The 24843-nt window shown below is 44.9% G+C and overlaps 1 protein-coding gene across 3 annotated transcripts; it reads left to right on the forward strand.

The window, feature by feature from the left end:
• Positions 1–368: 368 nt before the first annotated feature.
• ZNF774 (zinc finger protein 774) lies at positions 369–8971 on the forward strand. 3 transcript variants are annotated; one of them, XM_060617591.3, is made up of 5 exons: positions 805–919; positions 1435–1496; positions 2481–2603; positions 5109–5215; positions 6609–8971. In XM_060617591.3, exons 3-5 carry the CDS (start codon positions 2497–2499, stop codon positions 7847–7849), a joined length of 1455 nt encoding a protein of 484 aa, XP_060473574.2. In that variant the 5' UTR covers positions 805–919; positions 1435–1496; positions 2481–2496; the 3' UTR covers positions 7850–8971. The 3 variants fall into 3 exon arrangements, with proteins under 3 accessions (XP_078305175.1, XP_060473574.2, XP_060473573.2); XM_060617590.3 differs by lacking the exon at positions 1435–1496 and having other exon boundaries at positions 806–919; XM_078449049.2 differs by lacking the exons at positions 1435–1496; positions 2481–2603 and having other exon boundaries at positions 369–919.
• The last annotated feature ends 15872 nt before the right edge of the window (positions 8972–24843 follow it).

Genomic DNA, 24843 nt, shown 5'->3' on the forward strand with positions numbered 1-24843 from the left:
TTTGTTTGCTTTTAACTGCACTGAATGAATCAACAAATCGGGTAGACAGGTGCGTTTTCTTCATTGTAAAGAAAGGCTTCTATTATTTTTTAGGTAGGGGAAGACCCGGGAGGCTCCACAGTTTGGAACCCAGTACACCTTTCCTAGGCGATAAGACACCCAGGTCAGCCTCCTCTGGCTATTAACAGGTGTGGTAACCAATGGAGAGGAAATTGCGATGCTAATGGAAGGGGGCAAAACGTCTGTTTTCCGCTAAAGGCTTCTGCTTGGGGTTTCTTAATGCACGGCCTCAGTTGCCCAGGGATCTGTTGGTGGCAGACACCAGGCAGGCTCTGCCCCCCAGGATGGGGAACCCGGCACAGGAGGATCCACAAGGCCCCGGCGATGAGCTGCCCCTCGCTTGGCAAGGGCGAGGTGCCAGAGCGCGGGAGACGCCGCCGTTGGTACAAGGCTGCTCGGCGGCAGTCGGGTGAGGCCAGGTGGTTCGCATCTGCAGATCCCTCTCCGGGTGTGCAGTCTCCGGACCCCACCCTCTCACCTCGGGAGGAGCAGTTCCCGCGGTAGGGAGAACTGGGTTTTGCACTTGGCACCGCTGGGACCTGGGCATCCCCGGACTCCGAGTCCTTCGAAGCGGTCTTGTTCGAGACTACATTTCCCAGAAGGCCGCGCGGAGATTGAAAGCTGCACCAGCCTATGGGCGGACAAGGCTTCTGGTCGCCGAAACTGAGCAGCCAATGGCAATGAAACAGGGGCGGTATCTTCCGGCTGCGAGCGGTCGAGCGCAGAGTCCCACCTGTGTCCCCACAGCCCTGTCACGAATCCCGGTCGGGTTCGAGAAGGGACCGCCTCGGCTTTGTGGGCCGGGAGCGGCTTGGCGGTGGAGGACTCTCACTTTCTGCTCCATCCCGGAGCCGGGCCGGTGAGTGATGCGGGGAAGGAGACTGCGGCGGTCGCCCGGGAGCTGCAGAGGGGCGTGGAGGGGACTCGCCCGCCCCGGCGCTGTGGCCCCTGCCAGGTCGCCGCGCTCGCTTTTCGGAGCCCGCGGGTTTCGCCGAAGAGTGAGGAGAGGTGGCTGCGGCTTTCTGTGCCATCGTCGGGATAGCCCATCCTCTTGATCAGTCTTCCCGCTCCTCGGTCGTGGTCCCCGGGCTTCGGCGTGCCTTGTGACCCTGTGACCGCGGCGCCCTGATTAGGGCCTGCAGCACCGCGAGGGGGGTGGGGGTGGGGGACGAGTGCCGGTCCCACCCGTGCCGTCATGTCCCCATTAATAAACCCAGCGAACAAACCGGTGCCGCTCACGATGGCACTTAGTCACAGCACCTCGGCGCTCCGGGGGCCTGCGGGGTCACCTGCGGGGGGTGGGGGTGGGGGGATGGGAGACCGGGTGGGAAACAATGTTTCCGTGACCGTGGCTGTGAACTCTCCTCCCCTCAGTCCCGCTGTCTCCTGCAAGTGGGCCCTGCAGTTGTGTCTCCTCATGGATGCCGAAATAAAATGTATGCTCAAAACTTATTTCCAGTTTTTACCTCCTAATGACATTCCTTTCGTTTGCTGGGGTTTTAAAGCAGAGAGATGAAATGTTGCCTTACGGTGTTTAGGTCTTTTAAAAACTCAGTACTTTATAAAGGACCGAGAGCAATGTGTGTAAATGCATGAGTATTTCCACGAAAAGTGCAAGAATATTCTAGTAGTAGCCAGGTGCTTCGACTGGTGTGACAAAAGACGAGAAAGAGGAAAGCTTCCTCGTTCTAGTCTGGTCCATCCTCCACTGAAACGCAGAAGTTTTTGTAGTAGATTCAGCTGGCTGACTTGTGTTTTTTTCTATTGGAAACTCTTTAAGCCACCCCTCCCCCCCCCCCCCCCCCCCGCAAACACACACACACACACACACACGCACACACACATCAAAACAAAACAAAATTCTATTTCTTTGTGACTCCTACTGCCTTTTACAGCACATTACTGTAAAAATGGTACCCAGAACTTTTCATGTTCTGTCTGATCTGTTCCTTGAGGTTGACACCAAATCTGCAAGCCAGGAAAAGCCAGCTGTTCTCATAGCTAATACGAGTATAATTAAATCCACAATTTCCTAGCTTGCCGAGGAAGATGTAGCTGGAGAGCTTTTCGCAAAATCAAGTCCCTCCCCCCAACACCTGCATACTCTATCCTTTGTTTATCTTGTCCATCATGGACAATTTGTTCCTCAAAAGGTTAATGTTTCTTGTAGCTGTGTTTGGGAGCTCCAGGCCTCACTTAGTGATGTGAATGTTGGCCAAGGGAAGGATTATGTAAAAACAGTAAGAAAAGCAACCCTTCTATGGTTGACAGAATTTATCTCAGAACTATTCTATTCCGGGGGGGGGGGGGGTGCTGGGGTCTTTGGGTATACTGGTGGCACCGGGGTGGTCTTTTGGTTTTGAGACAATGGTTAGACTATCCAGGGAGCTTTTGATGCATACTGAGTTCTCCTGCTTTAGGAACTGATGACTCTCAATGATGTGGCTGGGGACTTCAGGGAAGAATGGGTTACCTGGACCCTGCTTAGAGAATGCTCTTCAGGGATACCACCCAGCACAGTTACAAGAATGGGCTCTCCCAGGGTAAGGATGCTACTCTCCTTTAGGTTTAAGACTTAGATCACGTGAGGGGCACCTGAGTGGCTCAGTCAGATGAGCGTCTGACTTCGGCTCAGGTCACGTTCTCGCGGTTTGTGAGTTTGAGCCCCACGTCGGGCTCTGGGCTGACAGCTGACAGCTCGGAGCCTGGAGCCTGCTTTGGATTCTGTGTCTCCCTCTGTCTGCCCCTCCACTTGCCTGCATTCTGTCTCTCGCGTTATCTCAAAAATAAATAAACATCAAAAAAAAATTTTTTTAAAGACTTAGATCATGTGAGAGGGCCCAGGTCTGAGTGGTCTCTAGGGACGTTGATCTCTTAGAGCTAAAGATCTCTGTGAGATCTTTAATAATTGTTGCCTCCCTAGCAGAAAAAAAAATAACTTCCTTTTTTTTAATGACTTACATTTTTATGGCACTTTATGGTTTGTAGATATCTTTGATATTTATTGTTTAATTAGTATCTCACCATAGGGGCATCTGAGTGGCTCAGTCGGTCGGGCGTCCGACTTCGGCTCAGGTCATGATCTCACGGTTTGTGGGCTTGAGCCCCACATCAGGCTCTGTGCTGACAGCTCAGAGCCTGGAGCCTGCTTCAGATTCTGTGTCTTCCCTCTCTCTCTCTCTGCCCTTTCCCTGCTTGAGCTCTGTCTTTCTCTGTCTCTCAAAAATAAATAAATGTTAAAAAACATTAAAAAAAAATAAAAGTATACTAATATATACTCATTGAAGAAAAAGACAAACAAAATGAAACCAAAAGTCCCACTCCATCCCACTTCTGAAGAGTTACTGTCCTTCCAGCCATTGTCCTAAGCACAGATATAATTAACAAAAACAAAAGAGAAAACATTGGGATCATACTGTAAATTCCGTTGTGCATCTTACTTTTTTACACATTGTATTGTAATACATTCCGACAACAATAACTGTTTTTCTATACATTGCTTCAAAATAATCACTTAGTATTTTATTGTATGGAAGACAATAATTTACATTAGATTGAACCATATATTTGACCATTTTTAAGCCGTTTTTTAACTTATACAATGGCAATTAAAAAAAATTTTTTTTTGAAGTTTATTTATTTATTTTGAGACAGAGAGAGAGCACACTCAGGGGAGGGGCAAAGAGAGGGAGAGACAGAATTTCAAGCAGGCTGCACGCTGTCAGCACAGAGCCCGACTCAGGGCACGAATTCACTGTGAGATCGTGACCTGAGCCGAGATTAAGAGTTGGATGCTTAACCGACTGAGTCACCCAGGCGCCCCTACACTGGCAATTTCATATGGCTTAATCAAATATAATTATTCCTTTGTCATAGGACATTTAGGTCCTTTCCAGATCTTTACCAGTATTGTGATGAACATCTTTTAGCTCTCTTTTTTTTTTGGGGGGGGGGCGGGGAATATGGTTTCTTAAAGTATAATTAGTTAATAATTAGGTAATAGATCTTTTGCACAACTTTATTTTTTAACTTTTTTTTTTCATTTCCTTAGAATTCCCAGAACTAGAATTGCTGGGCCAAAGAATAGATATCTTTCTATAGTATTTGATATTTTTGCCAAATGCCTTCCAAAAAGATTGAATTCTTTATTCCTACAAGCATTATATGAAAGCGCCCATTTCTATACATCCTAGCTATCATGGTAGGATAATTTAAGAGTCTGGGTTAAATAATAGTGATAGCTAACATTGAAGAGTTCCCACTTAATCCTTACAACAATACTAGAAGGTAGGTCTTAATCATTATCCCTATTTTATAGATGATGACCCTGAGACAGAGAGTTTAAGTAACTTTCCTGAGGTCACACAGCTAGTAAGAGGAAGGGTTAAGATTGACTCGTAGGCAATATAACTGAAATTTGCACTCTTTTCCTCTACATTGTATTGCCTAACTGTATCATTGTTTTAATTTGAATTTTTCCGGTTAATGGTAAGGTTAAAGATTTTTCATATATTTATAGATTGCGTGTATTTGTGTGTATGTGTGAATTGCCTATTTATGACCTTTGCCCTTTTTTTTTTTTTTTCTTACAAGTGTTTGTCTTTTTCCCATGGTTGTATCTACTGCTGCCTTTCTGGGAAAAGTTTAAAGCCCGACATTAGAGTTAACTTCCTTGATTCTTTCTAAGGGTGAGGTCTTGGCGGCATGGTTTCTGAGAAAATTCTCTCTATATCTGAATTTAGCCTTGTGCCTTCAGAAGTGAATTATTGTGCTCACTCTAGAGTTTCTGTCACCCAAGTCTGGTGTGTGTGTGTGTGTGTGTGTGTGTGTGTGTGTGTGTGTGTGATGAGAGGAAAGGGGCTTTTTTCTCAGCCCCTTGGGGAGATAATCTGTTTTATTATTCCATCTCATTGTTTCACTGAGACCAAACATACATTAGCATCTCCCTGGGTGTTGTCCTCTGCTTAGGGAAGAAGGAGGGCTTGCCTTTTGGTCAGGCTTTGTATGGCTGGTTCCGATTAATATGCTATGTTCACCTTCCTGTATAGGATTTCCAGACCAAGTGTGATTTCCCAGCTGGAGCAGAAAGAAGAACCGTGGACGCTACCGCTCCAAAATTTCGAGGCAAGAAAGATCCTACGGGAAAGTCACACAGGTGAGATGTGACTATTACGAGGTGGGAAGAAATCTAACCCTTGCTTAGATGAAGAATTTGGAATGCTGCCGTAGACTTCTGTTCTCACTTTTACAGGTTTAAGTTGGACTTCTTGGGCAGTCAGTAACGGACCAAATAAAGTCTTCATTTGGTTCATTTATTTAAAAAAAAATTGTTTTACATTTATTTATTTTTGAGAGACACAGAGAGACAGAGCACAAGTGGGGGAGGGGCAGAGAGACAAGGAGACAGAGTCCGAAGCAGGCTCCAGGCTCCGAGCTGTCAGCACAGAGCCTGACGTGGGGCTCGAACTCATGAACCGTGAGATCATGACCTGAGCCGAAGTCGGACGCTTCACCAACTGAGCCACCCCGGCACCCCCCCTTTTTTTTTTTAATTAAAAAAAGTTTATTTTTGAGAGAGCGTGAGTGGTGGAGGGGCAGAAAGAGGGGGACAGAGGATCCGAAGCAGGCTAGGCGCTGACAGCAGCGAGCCGGACGTTGGGCTTGAACTCACGAAGCACAAGATCGTGACCTGAGCTAAAGTCCCTTCATTTTATTTTTTTTTAGTAAACTCTTTGCTCAACATGGAATTTGAATTCACAACCCCAAGATCAAGAGTCCCAGGCTCTACTGACTGAGCCACGCAGACGCCCCTGAAGCCTTCATTTTAAAATAAGCATTTCACTTTTGTCTATACTATAACATCTTTGAAAAGAGTTGCCGGATCTGGACAATATGTGGCATATACTCCTGAAGGATATCAAGGTTACTTCAAGAGTCATCTTAAGGGGCACCTGGGTGGCTCAGTCGGTTAAGTGTCTGACTTTGGCTCAGGTCACGATCTCGTGGTCTGTGAGTGCGAGTCCCACGTCGGGCTCTGTGCTGACAGCTCAGAGCCTGGAGCCTACTTGGAATTCTGTGTGTGTCTCTCTCTCTGAACTTCTTCCACTCACTCTGTCTCTCTCTCTCCCTCAAAAATAAACATTGTAAAAAAAGGATTCGTCTTAAAAAGGGTTTAGGAATTTAGGTTTTGTAAGCTTGATAAACTTCACCGAGTTCATCTGGCTGGTTCAGTCAGTACAGCCCATGAGTCTTGATCTTGGGGTTGTGGGTTCAAGCCCCACATCGGGTATAGAGACTACTTAAAAATAAAATCTTTGCAACAGCAAAAGCGGCTGTATAATATAGATATGATAAAATAGATGGGATACACCAGCCTGTAGTATAAAAATAAAATCAAATCTTTAAACAAGTAAATAAAACTTTTCACAAGGTTTAAAATCAGAGTAGTCAAATTAAGTGTAGTCTGTTGCAAAACCACTAATCTCAGTCTTCCTTACTGCTTTCTGATGTTTTTCCGGATAATTGGTTAACTTGTGTTAATTTTTCAGACTTTGAGAATCAGGTGACCAAACTCAGTCGGGACATTTCAGAAGCAGCAGAACGGTGTGGAACATCCTCAGAAAGGGCCAATAAGGATATTTCTCCTCCTCCTAGCTGGGGAGGAAACTGGGAGAGGGACCTTGAGTTAGAAGGGGAACACGGGGCCCTCCCAGGAGAGGGCCAGCCGGAGCCCTTTCCGCAAGACAAGGATTTAAACGAGCTCCTGGATGGATACGCAGGAAAGAAGCCCGTGTGTGCAGAGTGCGGGAAAAGCTTTAACCAGAGCTCCTATCTCATCAGACACCTACGAACCCACACTGGCGAGAGGCCTTATAAGTGCATCGAATGTGGGAAAGGCTTCAAGCAGAGTTCAGACCTTGTCACCCATCGCAGAACGCACACGGGAGAGAAACCCTACCAATGCAGCGGCTGTGAGAAAAAATTCAGCGACAGCTCTACGCTCATCAAACATCAGAGAACCCACACAGGCGAGAGACCCTACGAGTGCCCCGAGTGTGGGAAGACCTTTGGGCGGAAGCCCCACCTCGTCATGCACCAAAGAACCCACACGGGAGAGAAGCCCTACACGTGTCTCAAATGCCATAAAAGCTTTAGCCGAAGCTCAAACTTCATCACCCATCAGAGGACCCACACGGGCGTGAAGCCTTACAGGTGCAGCGACTGTGGGGAGAGTTTTAGCCAGAGCTCAGACCTGGTGAAGCACCAGCGAACTCACACGGGAGAGCGGCCCTTCAAATGCACGGAGTGCGGGAAGGACTTCCGAGATAGTTCTCACTTTGTAGCGCACATGAGCACCCACTCGGGGGAAAGGCCTTTCAGCTGTCCCCACTGCCGCAAAAGCTTCAGTCAGAGCTCACACCTGGTCACGCACCAGAGGACACACACAGGTGAGAGGCCGTTCCGGTGTGACAACTGCGGGAAGGGATTCGCCGACGGCTCTGCCCTCATAAAGCACCAAAGGATCCACACGGGGGAAAGACCCTATAAATGTGGCGAGTGTGGGAAGAGCTTCAACCAGAGCTCCCACTTCATTACCCATCAACGAATCCACGCAGGAGACAGGCCCTATCGCTGTCCCGAGTGCGGCAAAACCTTCAGTCAGCGTTCCCATTTCCTCACACACCAGAGAACCCACACGGGGGAGAAACCTTTCCACTGCAGTAGGTGTGACAAGAGCTTCCGCCAAAAAGCACATCTCTTATGCCATCAAAACACCCATTTGATCTAGGAAATGGTCCGCTGCCCCTTCCAGATTTTCATTTCTCTTGTCTCCAAGCGCTCCATGTAGAGAAAGCCTGAACCTGGGCATCAGAGGCTCAGGTTGGGCCCCGGTCTGTCCTCCGTCTTCTTCCCCGCTTTAATGGCGGAGATAAACTCATAGGCACCAAATAATATCCTGAACACAAAAGGCATTCCTTCAGTGTTTTTGACCGACCTTAGGGGTGAGTTTGACGGTTGATGCTTGGTAAGTAAAAGAGAAGTGAGATAAATGTGGCCACATTATCACTGTTAGTGAATAATATTTGAGATCTTATCATAAGCCCTTAATACCGTATAATGGCTGGCCCTTAAAAGGCGCTCAGTACGAAGTTGGTTGCGTTTAACTAGCCTTATAACTTGATAAGGAATCCGTTAGTGCAGCCCCGCAAGCCCAGAACTTGCCAGAAATGAGATTGCCACTAGAAGATTTGGGGTGTGAACACAGAAAACAGAAAACACTCTCCCAATCCAGGGCTGTGCAGACATTAGTCACCAGATGTCTCATTGCCATGACGAGGCAGAATTCTCGAAGAGGATGTTTGTGGTCCTGTGATTTAGAGGCTGAAAGAATTTCAGAAGCTCTTTGTACAGCCGTGTGTGAGGTACTCCCACTGGAGGTTTGCTGTCATCTGAGGCACAAATATCCCGCGATGAACAAGCCCAAGGGACCTGGAAGGGGACTATAAAACTATGGAAGCAACATTGCTGTTAAATATTACAGGGATCCTTCCTGGCATTTAGCTGAAGGAGACAACTCCTGTCTTTGAATCGCCTGGGTCATTGGCCCGTGAGTTTTAAGTTACTGTGACTCCCTAATTTTTTTTTAAGAGTCATTCATTTGAGGCACCAGTACATTTCTGTATTTAACTGAAATAAATTGAGGGAAGGCAGTGTGTTGGAAAGAACACTGACTTCCTTGAGAAGGTGAGGTGTTTGAGACCCGGCCCTGACATTTAATTTGGCCGGACTTTACCTTCTCTCAGCCTCCACCTTACCTACCTCACAAGATTGTTGTGAGGCTCTAATGCGCACACATGCACACACACACAAGCACTTTGTTGTTAAATTATAAAGTAATGATATCTCTAAAGTTCAGTGTTGCAAATGTCTTCCCTCCAAGGAACTCTGGCTAATATTTCCCAGGCGTCCCATTTTCTCTCATAATAACAGACTTCTTTCTCTACCTGTTGAAAACCTAAGGCCCAAAAATGCTAAGCAACTCCTCGTGGGTCACCTAGGCGACACAGAGCCAGGATTTGGCTGCGAGTCTCTTCTTTAACAACATAGAACAGACCAGCTCTGACATTTGTTAGAGTGTCTCTGAGACATTTCGTGTAGGACTGGCCGCCCCATGTTATCTGTACCAAACCGTTTTGAATTTGGAAACGATGGAAGGATGTAGCCTAAGTTCCAGGGAGCTTTACAGGACCCTGTGCTGGAGGTCCTTGATCGTCATGGAGTGAGAGTGGAAAGGCAAGGACAGGCACATGTGGCTTGTGGGAGTGGGGGGGGTTCACACTCTAAGGGAAAAGCGGTGAGCCAAAGGTAGTCTTCTGAGGCGAACACAGCCACAATACTGGAAAAAAAAATTAACAGTGATTCACAGTATCATCAAATATTTCAGTCAACGTTCACATGTCCCTAACTATCTTATGTTGTTTGTGTTTTTTATTGTTTTGTTGTTGCTGCTGCTGTTGTTTGTTTGAATCAAAATCCAAATAAGGTCTCCATAGCGATTGAGGTGGTATTTTCCTTACAAGCCTTGATCCGAAGTTCTCCCCGTTCTTCCTCCCTCTCTCTGTTCTTGTAACTTCCTTGTTGAACAAACCTGGTTGTCCCGTGGTGCCTCCCACAGCTCTGCGTTTTTGCTGATTCCATCCTCTGGGCCCTTTAACGCGCTCCTCCAGCCTCCTAATATTGGCATTTGGATCTGTAAACATGATCAGATTCAGATTTCCGGCGGGGAGCGGGGGGTGGGGGCAGGCAGGAATACTCCAGAGTGATCTCGTGTCTTCTACCAGGAGGTACACAGTGCTGTTTTGTCTCAGATATTAGCAGCCATCAACACGCCCTTGATTCATTTGGGTTTGCCAAACGGTGAGGCTTTATTTATTTCTATCACTTATTCCTTCTTCGTTTATTAGCGGGAATGCGTCTATCAACAGAACTCCCTCTTAACTCTCTGGTTTCCCTGAGGTACAGTTTGTACAGGAACAGCACACCCACTGTTTTATTAGAATTCCTTCACTCTTTAAATATCGCCACCTGCATATCAGCCTCCGTGCCCTAGATTTCGAAGCTCCTTCCGTGAGAGGCTGTTTCTGACAGGACATTTATACACGCATAAATCTCGCTTTTCCAGTGGACTCCTTTGCTTTTTTTCCAGCCTTCTTCCCCGCCGGTTTGTCTGGTTCCCCGTGAAACAGTGCGCTAAAGAGTTCAGTAAATACTTGAATGATTCCTTAGGGACGGACTGTAACTTGCCAATTCATACTTCCCATCACTATCCTGGCCTGAAGCAGGAGAGGCAGCCGCGTCCGTATTAGCAGGGAATGATTTTACATCCCTTTTATGGCACTGTGAGAGTATAGCATCTTCGCTCATTTTATCTGCCATTTTATCACTCATTGTATCTATCTACCCAAGTATCATCCTGAATCCGATACGATCCGTTGTTAAACAACAGTAATAACTTGTAAAATTGAGATGGGAAGGCAAGGGAAAGCCTGGCTGGCGGAGGTAAGGGGTAATTTACGTGAAGTCCAGGGGTACCTCCCTCCAGGGGGAGAGTGCTTTGTCCAGGGTAGGCTGTAGAATGAGGTATACAGAGGTGAGCATCATATCCCTCAGAAGTGACCTCCTGAGAATTTTGCACTGAGTTTATGGAAGGTGTCTTGGAAGGGTAATCCCGCAAGAAGGAGCCAATTAGGGACTCAGAGGGACGCAAAAGCTTCATTATTAAACACAAGCAGCATAACCCTGAACCCCGCCAGAACTGCGATGCGCACACATTGTCTGCAAATGACACGTAGCGGGCAGGATGTAGAGGCGGCACAGAACCAGGGGGCTCAAGACCCAGTTTCCGGTTTGGGTGCAGTTAGTTACCGGCCGACGGTCCTTGGACAGGTCAGCCGATCACCGTCGGCCTCAGTCCATCAGTTCAAGCAGAGAAAGATCCTTCTGGCTGCTGCGCTTCACACACCGGGGGCTCTCGGAGTGCCCAGCACCGTCCGCCGCGGGGCACGGCTCTTCTGCGCGTGCTCCTTCGTGCTCTGGGAGGAGGAGAGCGAGGGGCCCATGGCCTGGGTTTTTCTCCATCTCCCAAGCCTCAGCCCCCCGCTCCGGGCGCCTGGCTGGCTCATCGGTGGAACTTGCAACTCTTACTGGTGAGTTGCAGCCCCACGTGGGGCTGGGCAGAGCGCATCCAGAAAAACAACAAGCAACCCCCCCCCCCCCCCCCCCCCCCCCCCCCCCCCGCCTCATTGCCGCCAGTAGTTAGCACATTACCTCCAAACAAAAAGCTCTGCAGGCCCCAGCCTCTCCTATCTCTACTTCCTCCCAACGGTGTTTAGTAGACACCACTGGCTTGTCACATATTAAGTCTTTTTCTAGTACCTTGTTTTTGATAATGTGTATCTACAAATGTGTCTGTCCAGTAAGATGTGAGCTCTTGAGGGGCAACGTGTGACTTGCTTTGTGGCTCTGCCCCCCCCCCCCCCCCCACACACACACAGAGCCATGAGCAGGAAGACTCAAATACTATTGGTGAGAGTTGAGGTAAGTGACCTTCCGTATTTTCCCTTTGTTTCTACCCTATTATTACTGGGCCATTAGCTTCTTGCACACACTCCATACCTCCTCCCTCCATCACTTCAAAATGCACATCGTTACCAACCTGTACCAATTTCACTTCTCCCGATTCCTTTCAACCCTATGTCAGAACCTCCATCTCTCCTGCCACCTCTCAGCTCCAAACGACCACCACTCTCTTCTCTGAATTCGTGCCCTAGGCTCCTACTGATCTCCCTGATTTTGTTTTTGCTCTAATTCCTTCTCACAGAAACCAAAGTGATTGTTTAAAATCCTAAATCAGGGGTGCCTGGGTGGTTCAGTTGGTTAAAGCATCTGACTCTTGATTTTGGCTCAGGTCACGATCCCCCAGTTCGTGGGTTTGAGCCCCACGTCGGGCTCTGTGCTGACAGCGCAGAGCCTGCTTGGGATTCTCTCTCTCCCTCTCTCTGCCCCTCTCCTACTTGCTCTCTCTCTCTCTCTCTCTCAAAATAAAAAAAAACTTAAAAAATAAAATAAAATCCTAAATCTAATCACATCACGTATCTGCTTAAATAAAGCCCACAGCTTCCCATTGCTTTTAGTATAAAGACCCAAATCTTTAACCAGACCTACAAGCCGCCCCTTGGCCTGACACCCCCAGCCTCTTCTGATATCACCTTCCTTCTCACCCACTGTGCTTTCGCCTGCCCACGTTCCCTCCATTCCTTGATCACAACGAGGTTGTATACATCTTAGAGCCTTGGTCCTAACTGATCCCTCTGCCTAGAATGTTCCTCACCCAAATCTTTGCTTAGATTCCTATTTGTCAACCAGCTTTCAGCCTGAAACTCACCTTCTTGCAGAGACTTTCCCTGACTGTCCCTATCTAGTCAGTCTTCCTCTCCCAGTGCCCACTATCCCATTGCCCTCTCTCATTTTCATCAAAGTCCTTACACCTGTCTGATATCTTCTCATTTATTGTTCTGGTAAAACTCCATATTAGGAGGGAGCCACTTCTCTTGTTTCCCCGTCTGTTGCCTGCACCTAAAAGAGTGCGCGACATGTGGTAGGCGGTCAATAAATGCTCACTGGATGGATGGATGGACGCACACTCACAGGCAGGGATCTCACTGTGTTGGAAAAGTAACAGCACAAGACGAAGGTGGACAGAGAAGGTAAGTGCGGGTCACACCAAGAAAGCTCTTAGTTGTCAAATTGAAGATTTCAGATGTTATTCTCTGGAGAAGGGAGTGCTGCTAATGGTCCGGTAGAGGCCAAGATCAGCAGCTGAGGAAGTTTGGTTTGACAGCTATCTGTAATTTACATTATCGAGAGAGAAACTGAAGGCATTGCCAGAATCTATGATATAAAGTGTTTATAGCACAATGCCCATCCCACACTAAGTCATGGTAAGTGGTTATCATCATGACTGAGCACCATGGCAGGCACTGGAAGACACCAAAACAATAAAGCAAGATCATTAAATCTTCTTCCTACCTCAAAATGAACTCTCCTAGACCCCATTATATTTCTTTCTTCTTCATCTTCTTCTTTTTTTTTTTTTTTTTTTTATCAAACTTCTACTCACATGTAGTTATTCTCAGACTCTTTTAATAGGGCTTCCCAGCCCCAGCATGCTTTTGGCTTAGATTCCTCTTTCTCCCTTATTTGCTCTATTTTGTTGGTGCCAAGTTACATAGCCACTGCCTCTACCCTGCTTTTTCTCTGTTTAAATTTGTAAAAGCACCATGAGCTTTCTTTAAAATTTTCCAGAAACACAGAACTACCCAAAATAATAAATAAATAAGTAAATAAATAAATAAAACAGGAGGGTCACCCGGCTGGTTCAGTCAGAAGAGCGTGCAACTCTTGTTCTCATGGGTGTGAGCCCCACGTTTGGTGTAGAGGTTATTAAAAATAAATAAACCTAAAAAAATAAAATTACTGGTCCCTGAGCATTCAAAAAAAAAAAAAAAAAAGGAAATCCCTTGTCTCTTCCTCATTCCCTCCCCCAATTTCACCACCCAGATTTCAACTCTGTAATAGCCCCACATGCCACATCCTGTTTCTAGCTCCTCTTCTCCAACCCTACTGCCATCATCTGAACTAACAGGATGGTTTTCCATCTGGTCTCTTTAACTTTTCCCTTCACTTCAGCTCAGCAAACATTTACTGAGTGCTTACCACACACCAAAGCCTACACCAGACCCTGGAGGTATAAAGACAAGACAGTGAAAGAGGTCCATGTTGAAGAGCTCTTGAACTTCAGGAAGTTACTGACTCTTTCTGACCCTTATCTCCTTATCTGCAGAATGATAATCCCAGTGCCTTCTTCATGGGGTTGAGTGCTGATCAATGGGATGACACACAGAAAACTGTCTATACAGTATCTGCCTTCGTCTGCCCCATAAATGTCAATGACAACAACGATAAGGACAATAATCTTTGCCTTGGAGGAGTTTATCATTTAATGGGGAGACTTGAAGAATAAGAATTTTCTAGGGGCACCTGGCTGGCTCAGTGGGAGGAAAGTGCAACTCTTGATCTTGGGGTTGTGAGTTTAAGCCCCGTGTTGGGTGTAGCAATTACGAAAAAAAAAAAAAAAAAGGAAATTAAAAAGGTAGGAGTAGAGAGCTGAGCGACTGAAGTGTAGGAGCTTGTACTCATCCTCTAAGAATACGTTTCAAAGCATGAGCCAAGGGCACCTGGGTGGCTCAGTCGGTTAAGCGTCTGACCTTGGCTCAGGCCATAATCTCATGGTCTGTGAGTTCAAGCCCCACGTCGGGCTCTGTGCTGACAGCTCAGAGCCTGGAGCCTGCTTCAGATTCTGTGTCTCCCTCTCTCTCTGCCTCTCTGTCACTTGCACCCTGTCTCTCTCAAAAATAAACATTAAAAAGAATTTTTTAAAATAAAACAAAAAGCATGAGCCAAGGCTCACTTGCATTAGTAACACTGGGGGTGCTTGTTCAAAATACAGATTTAGTGGTCCCACCTCTGACCAACGTGGTAAATTCACACTGTGGAGGGGCGCCTGGGTGGCTCTGTCGGTTAAGCGTCCGACTTCAGCTCAGGTCACGATCTCGCGGTCTGTGAGTTCGAGCCCCGCGTGGGGCTCTGGGCTGATGGCTCAGAGCCTGGAGCCTGCTTCCGATTCTGTGTCTCCCTCTCTCTCTGCCCCTCCCCCGTTCATGCTCTGTCTCTCTCTGTCTCAAAAATAAATAAAACGTTAAAAAAAAAATTTTTTTTAAAAATTCACACTGGAATACTGTATACATCAGAGAAAATGAACAAACTACAGTTACATGCATCAACACAATGAGCCTCAAAAACTCACTAGTGAACACAAAAATAGGACAAAAATACACATAGAACAGTCGAAAAGCCATAAAGATGAACACAGGAAATATTGAACAATATATTGCTTGAGCAGTAGGGATGAACATAAGTTATAATGAACAGCAAAAGGTTTATGAATACAAAATCCAGGGTAGAGGTTAACTGGAATGGGAAAAAGAATGTTATATTTCTATTTCTTTTTTTTTTAAGTTTTTTCAATGTTTATTTATTTTTGAGAGAGAGAGAGAGACAGAGCATGAGTGGGGGGAGGGGCAGAGAGAGGAGACACAGAATCTGAAACAGGCTCCAGGCTCGGAGCTGGCAGCACAGAATTTGATGCGGGGTGGAACTCACGAACCGAGAGATCATGACCTGAGCCGAAGTTGGACACTTAACAGACAGCCACCTGGGTGCCCCTAAGTTTCTATTTCTTAAGCTGGGTATTGAGCACACAGATTTTCTTTTTATCATAATTCCTCAAATTAATATGCATCACTTACATACTTTTTATTTATATTTCACAAGGGGGGAAAAAAAAGAAACAGGAAAACAGAACAGTTTTCCAGAGACTGACCTTTTCCACTTAAATCTCATAAAGTTAAGTTATAGTATGAGGGAAAAAAAATAAAAATAAAAAAAGGGCATTCCAAGCACCAAAGGCTAAAATAGACACTAGGCCAATCCCCACCATTCTTTCCCAATCACACCCTCATAATTTCCCATTTTTCTTTCAGCTAAAAAAAAAAAAAACAAAAAAAAACCCTATATGTATAAATTAGTGAAAATAAATGTCCAGAAGTTTCTAGGCCCACCTTCTATAAACAGCCAAATGTGTACCCCTGTCTAAATGAAGATACCCTGCTACATTGGTAGTGCTCTTCCGAACAATTTTTTTCCCCCAGAAAAAAATGTTCCCACCTTTTAGATTATTTCCACAGGGTGTGAATATTTTTACAGCTCTGATTAATTGCTTCCAAATAATTTTCTGAGCAAATTGTACCAATATACAATGCTATCAGCAATAAATGACTAACAGTTTTACTACACCCTTATCCTTGAGAAACATTTTGCTAATTTAATAGACATGATTCTCACATATTGTTTTCATTTGCATGCATGTCTTTGATTGCTAGTGAAGTTATGCCTGTGTTTCACATGTTAACTTCTTTCTTGTATTTCTTCTGTTGTCTGTCATTTGTATACTTGGGGTATGGGATCAGGATCAAAAACTCGACTACTGAAGGGGTACCAGGCTGGCTCAGTTGGTAAAGTACGAGCCTCTTAATCTTGGGTGGTGAGTTTGAGCCTCATGTTGAAGGCAGGGTTTTCTTCAAAACAAAACAAAACAAAAACTTGACTATGTGATTTGAGAAAGTCACTTTTTTTTTTTAAGTTCATTTATTTGTTTTGAGAGAGCGGGAGAGAGACAGAGCCTGTGAGTAGAGGAGGGGCAGAGAGAGGGGGAGAGTGGGCTCGATCCCACAAGTCACTGATTTTTTTTTCCTGTCTTCTTCCCTCCCTCTCTCTACTATACTGTTTTTTTTCCACTTGATATGTTATACATGTTCATTTTAGAAATATCAGAAAATACAATTAAGCAAACGAAACAGGTAAAATCACCCATTATTCCGCCTTCTAGAGATCAATACCATTTAATACATATCTTTTTAAAACTTGCTCTAACAAAAGTAGTCACATATGTATCACCTAACCTTTCTGAGCCTGTTTCCTCTTCGTAAAAAAGGAATGAATACTTGCCTCTCAAGTTGATGATTACATGAGCTGGTGTACGTGAAAATGATTGATAAAGTTCAGGATGTTATATAAATGCAAGTTGCTCCTATTAGGACATTAAATACTCTTTGCTAAGCAGAAGAAAGTAGACACTTCGTTCCCTGAACGCAGCCCGCCCGGCCAGCACGGTTTTTTCTCTCCCTAGAATAACTTCCTGATGCAAGTATTCACTCTATTTTCCAAAAAGTTCAATACATAAGATCTAGAAAAAATATAAAGGGTGGTGCAAAGAACAACCATGTACTTACCACACAGATTAATAAATAAAATTTTAGGGGTGCCTGGGTGGCTCAGTTGGTTAAGCATCCGACTTCGGTTCAGGTCATGATCTCAAGGTTGGTGGGTTTGAGCCCCTAGTCAGGCTCTGTGCTGACAGCTCGGAGCCTGGAGCCTGCTTCGGATTATGTGTCTTTCTCTCTATCTGCCCCTCCCCCGCTTGTGCTGAAATAAAAACGTTAAAAATTAAAAGAAAAGAAAGAAAGGAAGGAAGGAAGGAAGAAAGAAAGAAGAAAGAAAATTTTACCCATACACATACACATAACAGTTTCTGTGAACATCTCCTCAATTACAGTCTTTCCTTCCCTGAACCTCATTCCACTCTTCTGAATTTGGTATTTCTTATTCTGTGATATTGTGATTTATAATAAGAAATACATATTTAGTCTTCATCCCCATTTCAGGCACAGAGCTTCCAAAACTCTTGAATTTCCTAAGCAAGCATGAAGAGTGATAAATATGTCTTTTTTTTGTTTTTTTTTAATTTTTTTTTCAACGTTTTTTATTTATTTTTGGGACAGAGAGAGGCAGAGCATGAACGGGGGAGGGTCAGAGAGAGAGGGAGACACAGAATCGGAAACAGGCTCCAGGCTCCGAGCCATCAGCCCGGAGCCCGACGCGGGGCTCGAACTCACGGACCGCGAGATCGTGACCTGGCTGAAGTCGGACGCTTAACCGACTGCGCCACCCAGGCGCCCCAAATATGTCTTTTCTAATGTTAATGAATGACCTTTGGAAAGCAAGTCCCTTTGGGGCCTCGTTGCCAATGGAGCCAACCACGTGGTCAGAGGGTTGGAATTTTCAGTCCCACCCCCCTGAGCTCTGGGGAGGGAGAGGTGCTTGAGTTGAAGCCATAGGCGACTACCAACAATTTAATCAACTGTGCCCACATAATGAAGCCTCCATAAAAAATTAAAAAAAAAAAAAAAAAAAGGTGGGGTTTGGAGAACTTCTGGGTTGGTAAATGCAGGGAGAGGGCAGGAAGAGGGCACGGAAGCTCCACGCCCCCTCCCCAAGCCTTTCCCTCTTGCATCTGTTCCGTCTGGCTGTTCCTAAGTTATACCTTTTTATAATAAACCATTAATCTACCAAGCAAAATGTTTGAGCAAGCCACTCTAGCAAATTGACTGAATTTGCTAGAGGAGATCCCAGGAGGTCCTAGCTGATTTATAGCTAGTCGTTCAGAGAGGCACAGGTAAACAACCTAGGCTTACTGGTCGAAAGTGGGGATGGGGTGGGGCAGTCTTGTAGATCTGAGTCCTTTACCTGTGGAATCTGATGCTGTCTCCAGATAGTGTCAGAAATGAGTTGAATTCTCAGGCATCCTGCTGGAGTCCAGAGAATTGTTTGATGGTGTAAGAATGCCATATTGGACGCTGGGTCTCAAAATACACTCCTATGCATGCATATATATATATATATTTACATAGATTTTTTTAGCTTTTTTTTTGCTTATTTATTTATTCTTGAGAGATAGAAATCATGCAAATGGGGTAGGGGTAGAGACAGAGAGACAGAATCCCAAGTAGGCTCCACACTGTCAGTGCAGAGCCTAATGCAGGGCTCAAACTCACGAACCATGAGATCATGACCTGAGCCAAAGTCAGACACTCAACTGATTGAGCCACCCAGGGGTAAAATCATATTTACATTGGTTAAAAAAAATTTTTTTTTTTATTAAGTAAACTCTACACCCAACATGAGACTCAAACTCATGACCCTGAGATCAAGAGTCACATGTTCTCCCGACTGAGCCAGCCAGGCACCTCTACATAGAGATACTGATATAGATCCCTAAGCAATATATAAACTTGTTTAAATTGGTTTGTATAAACCAATGTGTAAACTCAGTTTGCATAAATTTGCTTAAGTTGTATATGAATGGCTATCCCCCCAGGTAAGTATTCTGTACTTTCTCCCTCTTCAATATTGTATTTGTGAGATTCATCCACGTTGGTACACGTACTTCATTCATTTCCCTGATGAGCATTTTGGTATGTCTCCTTGTGTACATATATAAGAATTCCAGAGAAATATATATATATATATATATATATATATATATATATATATATATCTAGAAGTGGAATTCTGAGGTCATATGGTAAGTGCACATCACATCTTTAAATAGATATTGCCAAATTACCGTATTCTCCAAAGTGGTTGTACTAATTTCCATTCTCACCAATAATGTATAAAAACTTCTTTCACCATTCTTCCTTGTCAACCCTTAGTTTTGCCAGACATTAAAATTGTTCTGATCTGATGGGTATGAAAAAACATCTCATTGTGTGTGTCTGTGTGTGTGTGAGAGAGAGTGCAGGAGTGGTGGAGAGGGGCAGAGAGAGAGAGAGAGAGAGAGAGAGAGAGAGAATCTCAAGCAGGCTTCATGCTCAGCACAGAGCCCAATGCAGGGCTTGGTTCTATGACCTTGGGATCATGACTTGAGCCAAAATAAAGAGTCAGATGCTCAACCGACTGAGCCACCCAGGCACCTTGACATCTCATTGTGGTTTTAACGTGCATCTCCCTAATTAGTAGGGAAGTTGAACAGCTTTTACAAGTTTATTGAGTATTGGGGTGCTTGGGTGGCTCAGTCAGTAGAGCATATGAGTCTTGATCTTGGGTTTATGAGTACAAGCCCCACATTGGGCATAGAGCTTACTTAAAAATTGAAAAGAAAAAAAAAACCCATAAAACAAGTTTATTGATTGTTCATGTTTCCTCTTTAGTGAATTCTATGTTCATAAATTCTATGTTCATAAATTTAGGGCCCCTTTGAAGCACTCCCTTTCTGTGAAATATTTCCAGATCTTCTCCATCTGGTGGACAGGATCTCCTTTCGATCTCTCTAACCCTTTGTACATCTTGGGTTTCACTTACTTTATTTCATCATGTGTACTTGTCTAAAGGACAGAGACTACCTTTAACTCAACTTTATGTCCTTGTTAGTACCTAGTGCAAAGTAAACATTTCATGAATCTTTGTTGAACCAAATCATACTCCTCCCCTGCTTATAAAGTCTTAAATAATTCCCTATTGTCTACAGGAGAGCATTGGATCTCCTTATTGTAGAACTGAAGACCCTTACGTGAGCTCTGGCATTGACTCTCCTTTCTTGTCTCTTCTGGTATGACCCTGCCTTTTGCCCCAGATACTGGAGTCTTCATCCACAATGAGGCCCCTGTCTACAGATGTTCAGCTTCTCTCCCTGCAGCCAGGATGACATATGGATCCCACCTGTTTTAGCCACCCATCAGATTATCTAAAACACAATCTGGGAATTCTGAAGCCAGAAGCTTGCTTTTACTCCTGAGCATGGCTCTTGCTCTGAATCTATCATTTGTGTACTGAGTACATACATCTCTTTATCTAGGTGACTTGGATTCAACTGATGGAAACCCAAAACACTTCACTTCAGCATCTAAGCCTTGAATTAGCCCCAGCACAGCCTGTCCTACCTCTTCAGAGTCCGAGGTGTATCACAAATAGAATATATGAATACATGCCCATCCCCACATTGTATCTCTCCACCTTATTCAATTTAATTCACTAAACACTCATTACACGCCTGTTATATCCAGACCCAGCCCAAGGTGCTGGGAATACAGCATAAACATGACAATTCTCTCAAGAAGCATATGGAAGAATGCCTGGATGGCTGAGTTGGTAGAGCCTGTGACTCTTGATCTTGGGGTCGTGAGTGTGAGCCCCACATTGTGTATAAAGTTTAATTAAAATAAATAAGATCTTTTAAAAAGTTAAAAAAAAAAAAAGAAACACATAGAATAGTTGGGGGAAACAGACCTACAGACACATCGTTTTCAATGCAAAGAAGAATATGAGTGGCACCTGGGTGGCTCAGCTGGTTGAGCACCCGACTCTTGATTTCAGGTCAGGTCATGATCCCGGGGTTGTGGGCTCTGAGCTGAGCCTGGAGCCTGCTTAAGGTTCTCTCTCTCTTCCTCTGCCCCTCTCCCCTGCTTGTGCTCTCTCTCTTTCTCTAAAGAAGGAGGAGAAGGAGGAGGAAGGAGGAGGAGAGGAAGAAGAAGAAGAAGAAGAAGAAGAATCCGAAACCAGAGATGGGCTATACTCCTGAGCATCAAGGAAGGCTCCATGAAGGAAGTGTCACTTAGGGCAGTTGGTATATAAACGAGTAGGTGAATACAAGGCCTGATCTTGAAATTTAAGCTTTGTTTGAGCTTCACATGCGAATTCTGCTACATAAGACACTCTGATACATGAGGGTGTTGCCAATGAGTCCACTGAACTGAACAACACGATTGGTACTTATGGTTCAGGGAACCCAGTTCTATACTGTGAGGAACAAGCTAGAACTTGGCCATTTTCTCGCCAGGCTGGATGTGGGTCAGTTAATTAGTGTCTGAGGGAGGAACATGGCTACATGTGTCTGTGTCTCATTTTTTTCCGTGACAGTCTTTATCTATGTTTCAAGTCTCACGGTACTTTACATTGCTCTATTCTAGCAATATAAGCGGTGGTAAAAATGTTGCCAGTTTGCCCATAATCTCACGAAAAGGCCTTGTAAGCTTTTCTGTACTCCGCTTCTGGAAGGGCCCATAGCAAAGCAGCATTCCTCCAAGAATGTGAGCATTCTGCCACCTGAATACCAATCTTGAATGGGGAGTGAAAAAGGGAGAGGTGACTTGTAGCCCTTCTCACCCAAAATATCCACTCATTACCCAACCAACAACCCATGGTCTCTGAGGAAAGAGGAGGTCACAGCCTCTACAAAGATTGGGCATATTTCCAAAGAGGTTCCACTTGGACTTCTTGAAGCATCATGTTGGCTTCTGCTCTTGGGGAAGAGTGAGGCAGCTAGGAGGTAAGTGGGGCACATATGCACAAACACATGCCCATACACAATACATTTTTATAATTCCCTGGCTTTGTTTATAGTTTTCCCAAGTTGTGCTTTCTCACACTTTCCACTGGTTATTCCTTGGAAGACTTGCTTAAATAACACCTCTTCTAGGAAACCTTCCAACATCTAGTAAAAATCAACTGCTCTCAGGGCTCTTGGCTGGCTCAGTTGGTAAAGCATGTGACTTTTGACCTCGGGGTTCTGAGTTCAAGCCCCACATTGGGTGTAGAGCTTACTATAAAAAAAAAAAAAGGCAACTATTCTGTGCTTAGCACTCCTCAAATGACAGTTTTTTCCCTCCTTCCTTCCTCCCTCCCTCTTTTTAAAGTAGGCTCCATCCCCAGCGTGGGGCTTGACCTCACCACCCTGAGATCAAGACCTGAGCTGAAATCATGAGTCAGATGCTTAACCAACTGAGCCACCCAGGCACCCTCAAATGATTTCTTGATGTCCAAAAGCTCCACGAGAGTACTCTGTCATGGCAGTGCTCATGATGTTCTTGGTGGATGTGGCCTCACAAATCTTTCAACTCAGTTCTCTAGGTAGCTACGGCCACAGACAGGGGTTGGCACATCAGCAGACGAGTGTTCACATACATGGGCTTCGGGTCAAGTGCAGTTTGAATTCTGGGTATGTCACTAATTACAAGTGTAATCTTTGGAAAATAAGGTAAACTCTTTTTTCTTTTTTTAGTTTATTTATTTATTTTGAGAGAGAGAGAGAGAGAGAGCACATGAGAGGAGACAGAGAGAGAGAGAGAGAGGGAAGGGGAATCCCAGGCAAGTTCCGCACTGCCAGCATGGAGCCAGATGTGGGGTTCGAACCCCCGAACTGTGAGATCGTGACCTGAGCAGAAGTCAAGAACCGAACGCTTAACTGAGTCATCCAGGTGCCCCAAATTAGTTAACCTTTCTGAGTCTGTTTCCGTATCCTTAAATTGTCTCGACGATCCAAAAAGATGATTCATGTCAAACATTTAGAATTGGACCTGGATGGCACTATTACAAGTCACTGTTGTACCTAGTGACCTACTGTCATCGTGTCGATGTTTAAAAGGCAGGCCACCAGAGAACTCTGCCCGTGCAGGCTTGTCTCAGGATCCAGGCCTGTGAGGAGGGGGCTCCTGTTTCAATGACCTCTTTTCTCCATACTTTGATCTGGGTACCTTCTGAGCTCATGGTTCCTATGTCTCTTGGTAGGTCCTTATAGTTATCCTTTGTCTTTAGCCTTGAGACAGCAACAGTAATGTCTTGCAGCCTATTCTAACCCCAACCCGGAAACCAATGCCCCAACTCCATTCTGGGCTGACTTCCTGTCTTCCTCCCACAACGTCCGGGTCTTTCTCGTCAGTTGTCCCTCGGCCAGGACACAGATGTTCACGAATGTTTCTCAAAGGGTTTCCAGGGGGAATGAGGCACGTGCAAAAAGCGAACAAACAACTTCTCAGCGATATGCTGTTTGTAACTGGGAGGTGGAGTGAATGGTAATTTGCCAGAGATTTTAGAATCAGAAAGACCTAGACCACTGGATTCCTAATTCTGAACCTTACAACGTTGAGCAAAATAGCTAACCTGTTTGTACCTGCTTCCTCATTTATAATATGAAGATAATAATATCTTTCTCATAGAGTTATTATGAAGATTATATAAGAATATATATATATATATATATATATATATATATATACATATGTATATATACATACACACACACACACACACACACACACACACACATGGCCTAGAACATTCTGGAACATAGTAAGTTGGTAAATGGCCGCAATTATAAACAGGTAGTTAAAACATTTTGCTCCTGGGGCACCTGGGTGGCTCAGTCGGTTAAGCATCCAACTTCCGCTCAGGTCATGATCTCACAGTATGTGGGTTCAAGTCCCGTGTCATGCTCTGTGCTGACAGCTCAGAGTCTGGTGCCTGCTTTGGATTCTGTGTCTCCCTCTCTCTCTGCCCCTCCCCAACTTGTGCTTTTTTATCTCTCTCAAAATAAAAAAAAAGTTTAAAAAATTAAAAAAAAACCCACAAAGACCCGCTTGATGCTATACTGTAATTTGCTGCCTATGATTCCTTTTGCATTTCTACCCTTAGTTTACCCAAGTTGTTTAGGCTATAAGAAGACAAAGAAATCAGGTCAGAGATCAGATTGAATACCCATTTATTATTGGATACATCTGCGCAAAAGACTCATTGAATATATGGAGTCAGTCCTGTTGGAGAGGAATAGGGTGCCCAGCTAGCTCACGGTCCATTTTATGCAAGATTTTGTCATCAGCATATTTAGTAAGACCACCTCATTCCCCTCCACATACACCCAATGTCTTTGGGCATATGCGTTAGTTTTCTTTTTATTTTTTTCTTTAATCTTTATTCTTTTTTTTTAATGCTTATTTATTTATGAGAGAGAGAGAGAGACAGAGTGTGAGCAGGGGAGGGACAGAGAGAAAGGGAGACACAGAATCCAAAGCAGGCTCCAGGCTCTGAGCTGTCAACACAGAGCCTGACACGGAGCTTGAACTTGTGAACAGTAAGATCATGACCTGAGCAGAAGTCAGATGTTTAACTGACTGAGCCACCCAGATGCCCTATAATGTTTATTTATTCTTAAGAGAGTGCAAGCATGTGAGGGGCAGAGAGAAGGGGAGACAGAGAGAGAGGGGGACAGAGGATCCGAAGTGAGCTCTGTGCTGACAGCAGAGTCCGATGTGGGGCTTGAACTCATGAACTGCAAGATCATGACTTGAGAGCCAAAGTCAGACACTTAACCGCCTGAGCCACCCAGGCACCCTGTGACACGTGACCTTTAAAAGTGTTGAGGAGCTGGAGCCTCAGATTTCCAGCCTCTTTTAGAAGATGCTCGTATCTAAATCCCTGTGAGCTCTCATACAA

This window comes from Panthera onca, chromosome B3 (assembly GCF_046562875.1).
Source record: "Panthera onca isolate mPanOnc1 chromosome B3, mPanOnc1 haplotype 2, whole genome shotgun sequence".
In the NCBI taxonomy this organism is placed as follows: Eukaryota; Metazoa; Chordata; class Mammalia; order Carnivora; family Felidae; genus Panthera; species Panthera onca.

What these genes read in the sequence shown, in the direction of transcription:
- ZNF774 (XM_078449049.2), top strand. Translation starts at nt 735, where the DNA reads ATGGCAATGAAACAGGGGCGGTATCTTCCGGCTGCGAGCGGTCGAGCG. An exon ending in TCCATCCCGGAGCCGGGCCG is followed by an intron (nt 920 to 5,108) that starts GTGAGTGATGCG and finishes CTTCCTGTATAG; the next exon opens with GATTTCCAGACCAAGTGTGA. An exon ending in CCTACGGGAAAGTCACACAG is followed by an intron (nt 5,216 to 6,608) that starts GTGAGATGTGAC and finishes TTAATTTTTCAG; the next exon opens with ACTTTGAGAATCAGGTGACC.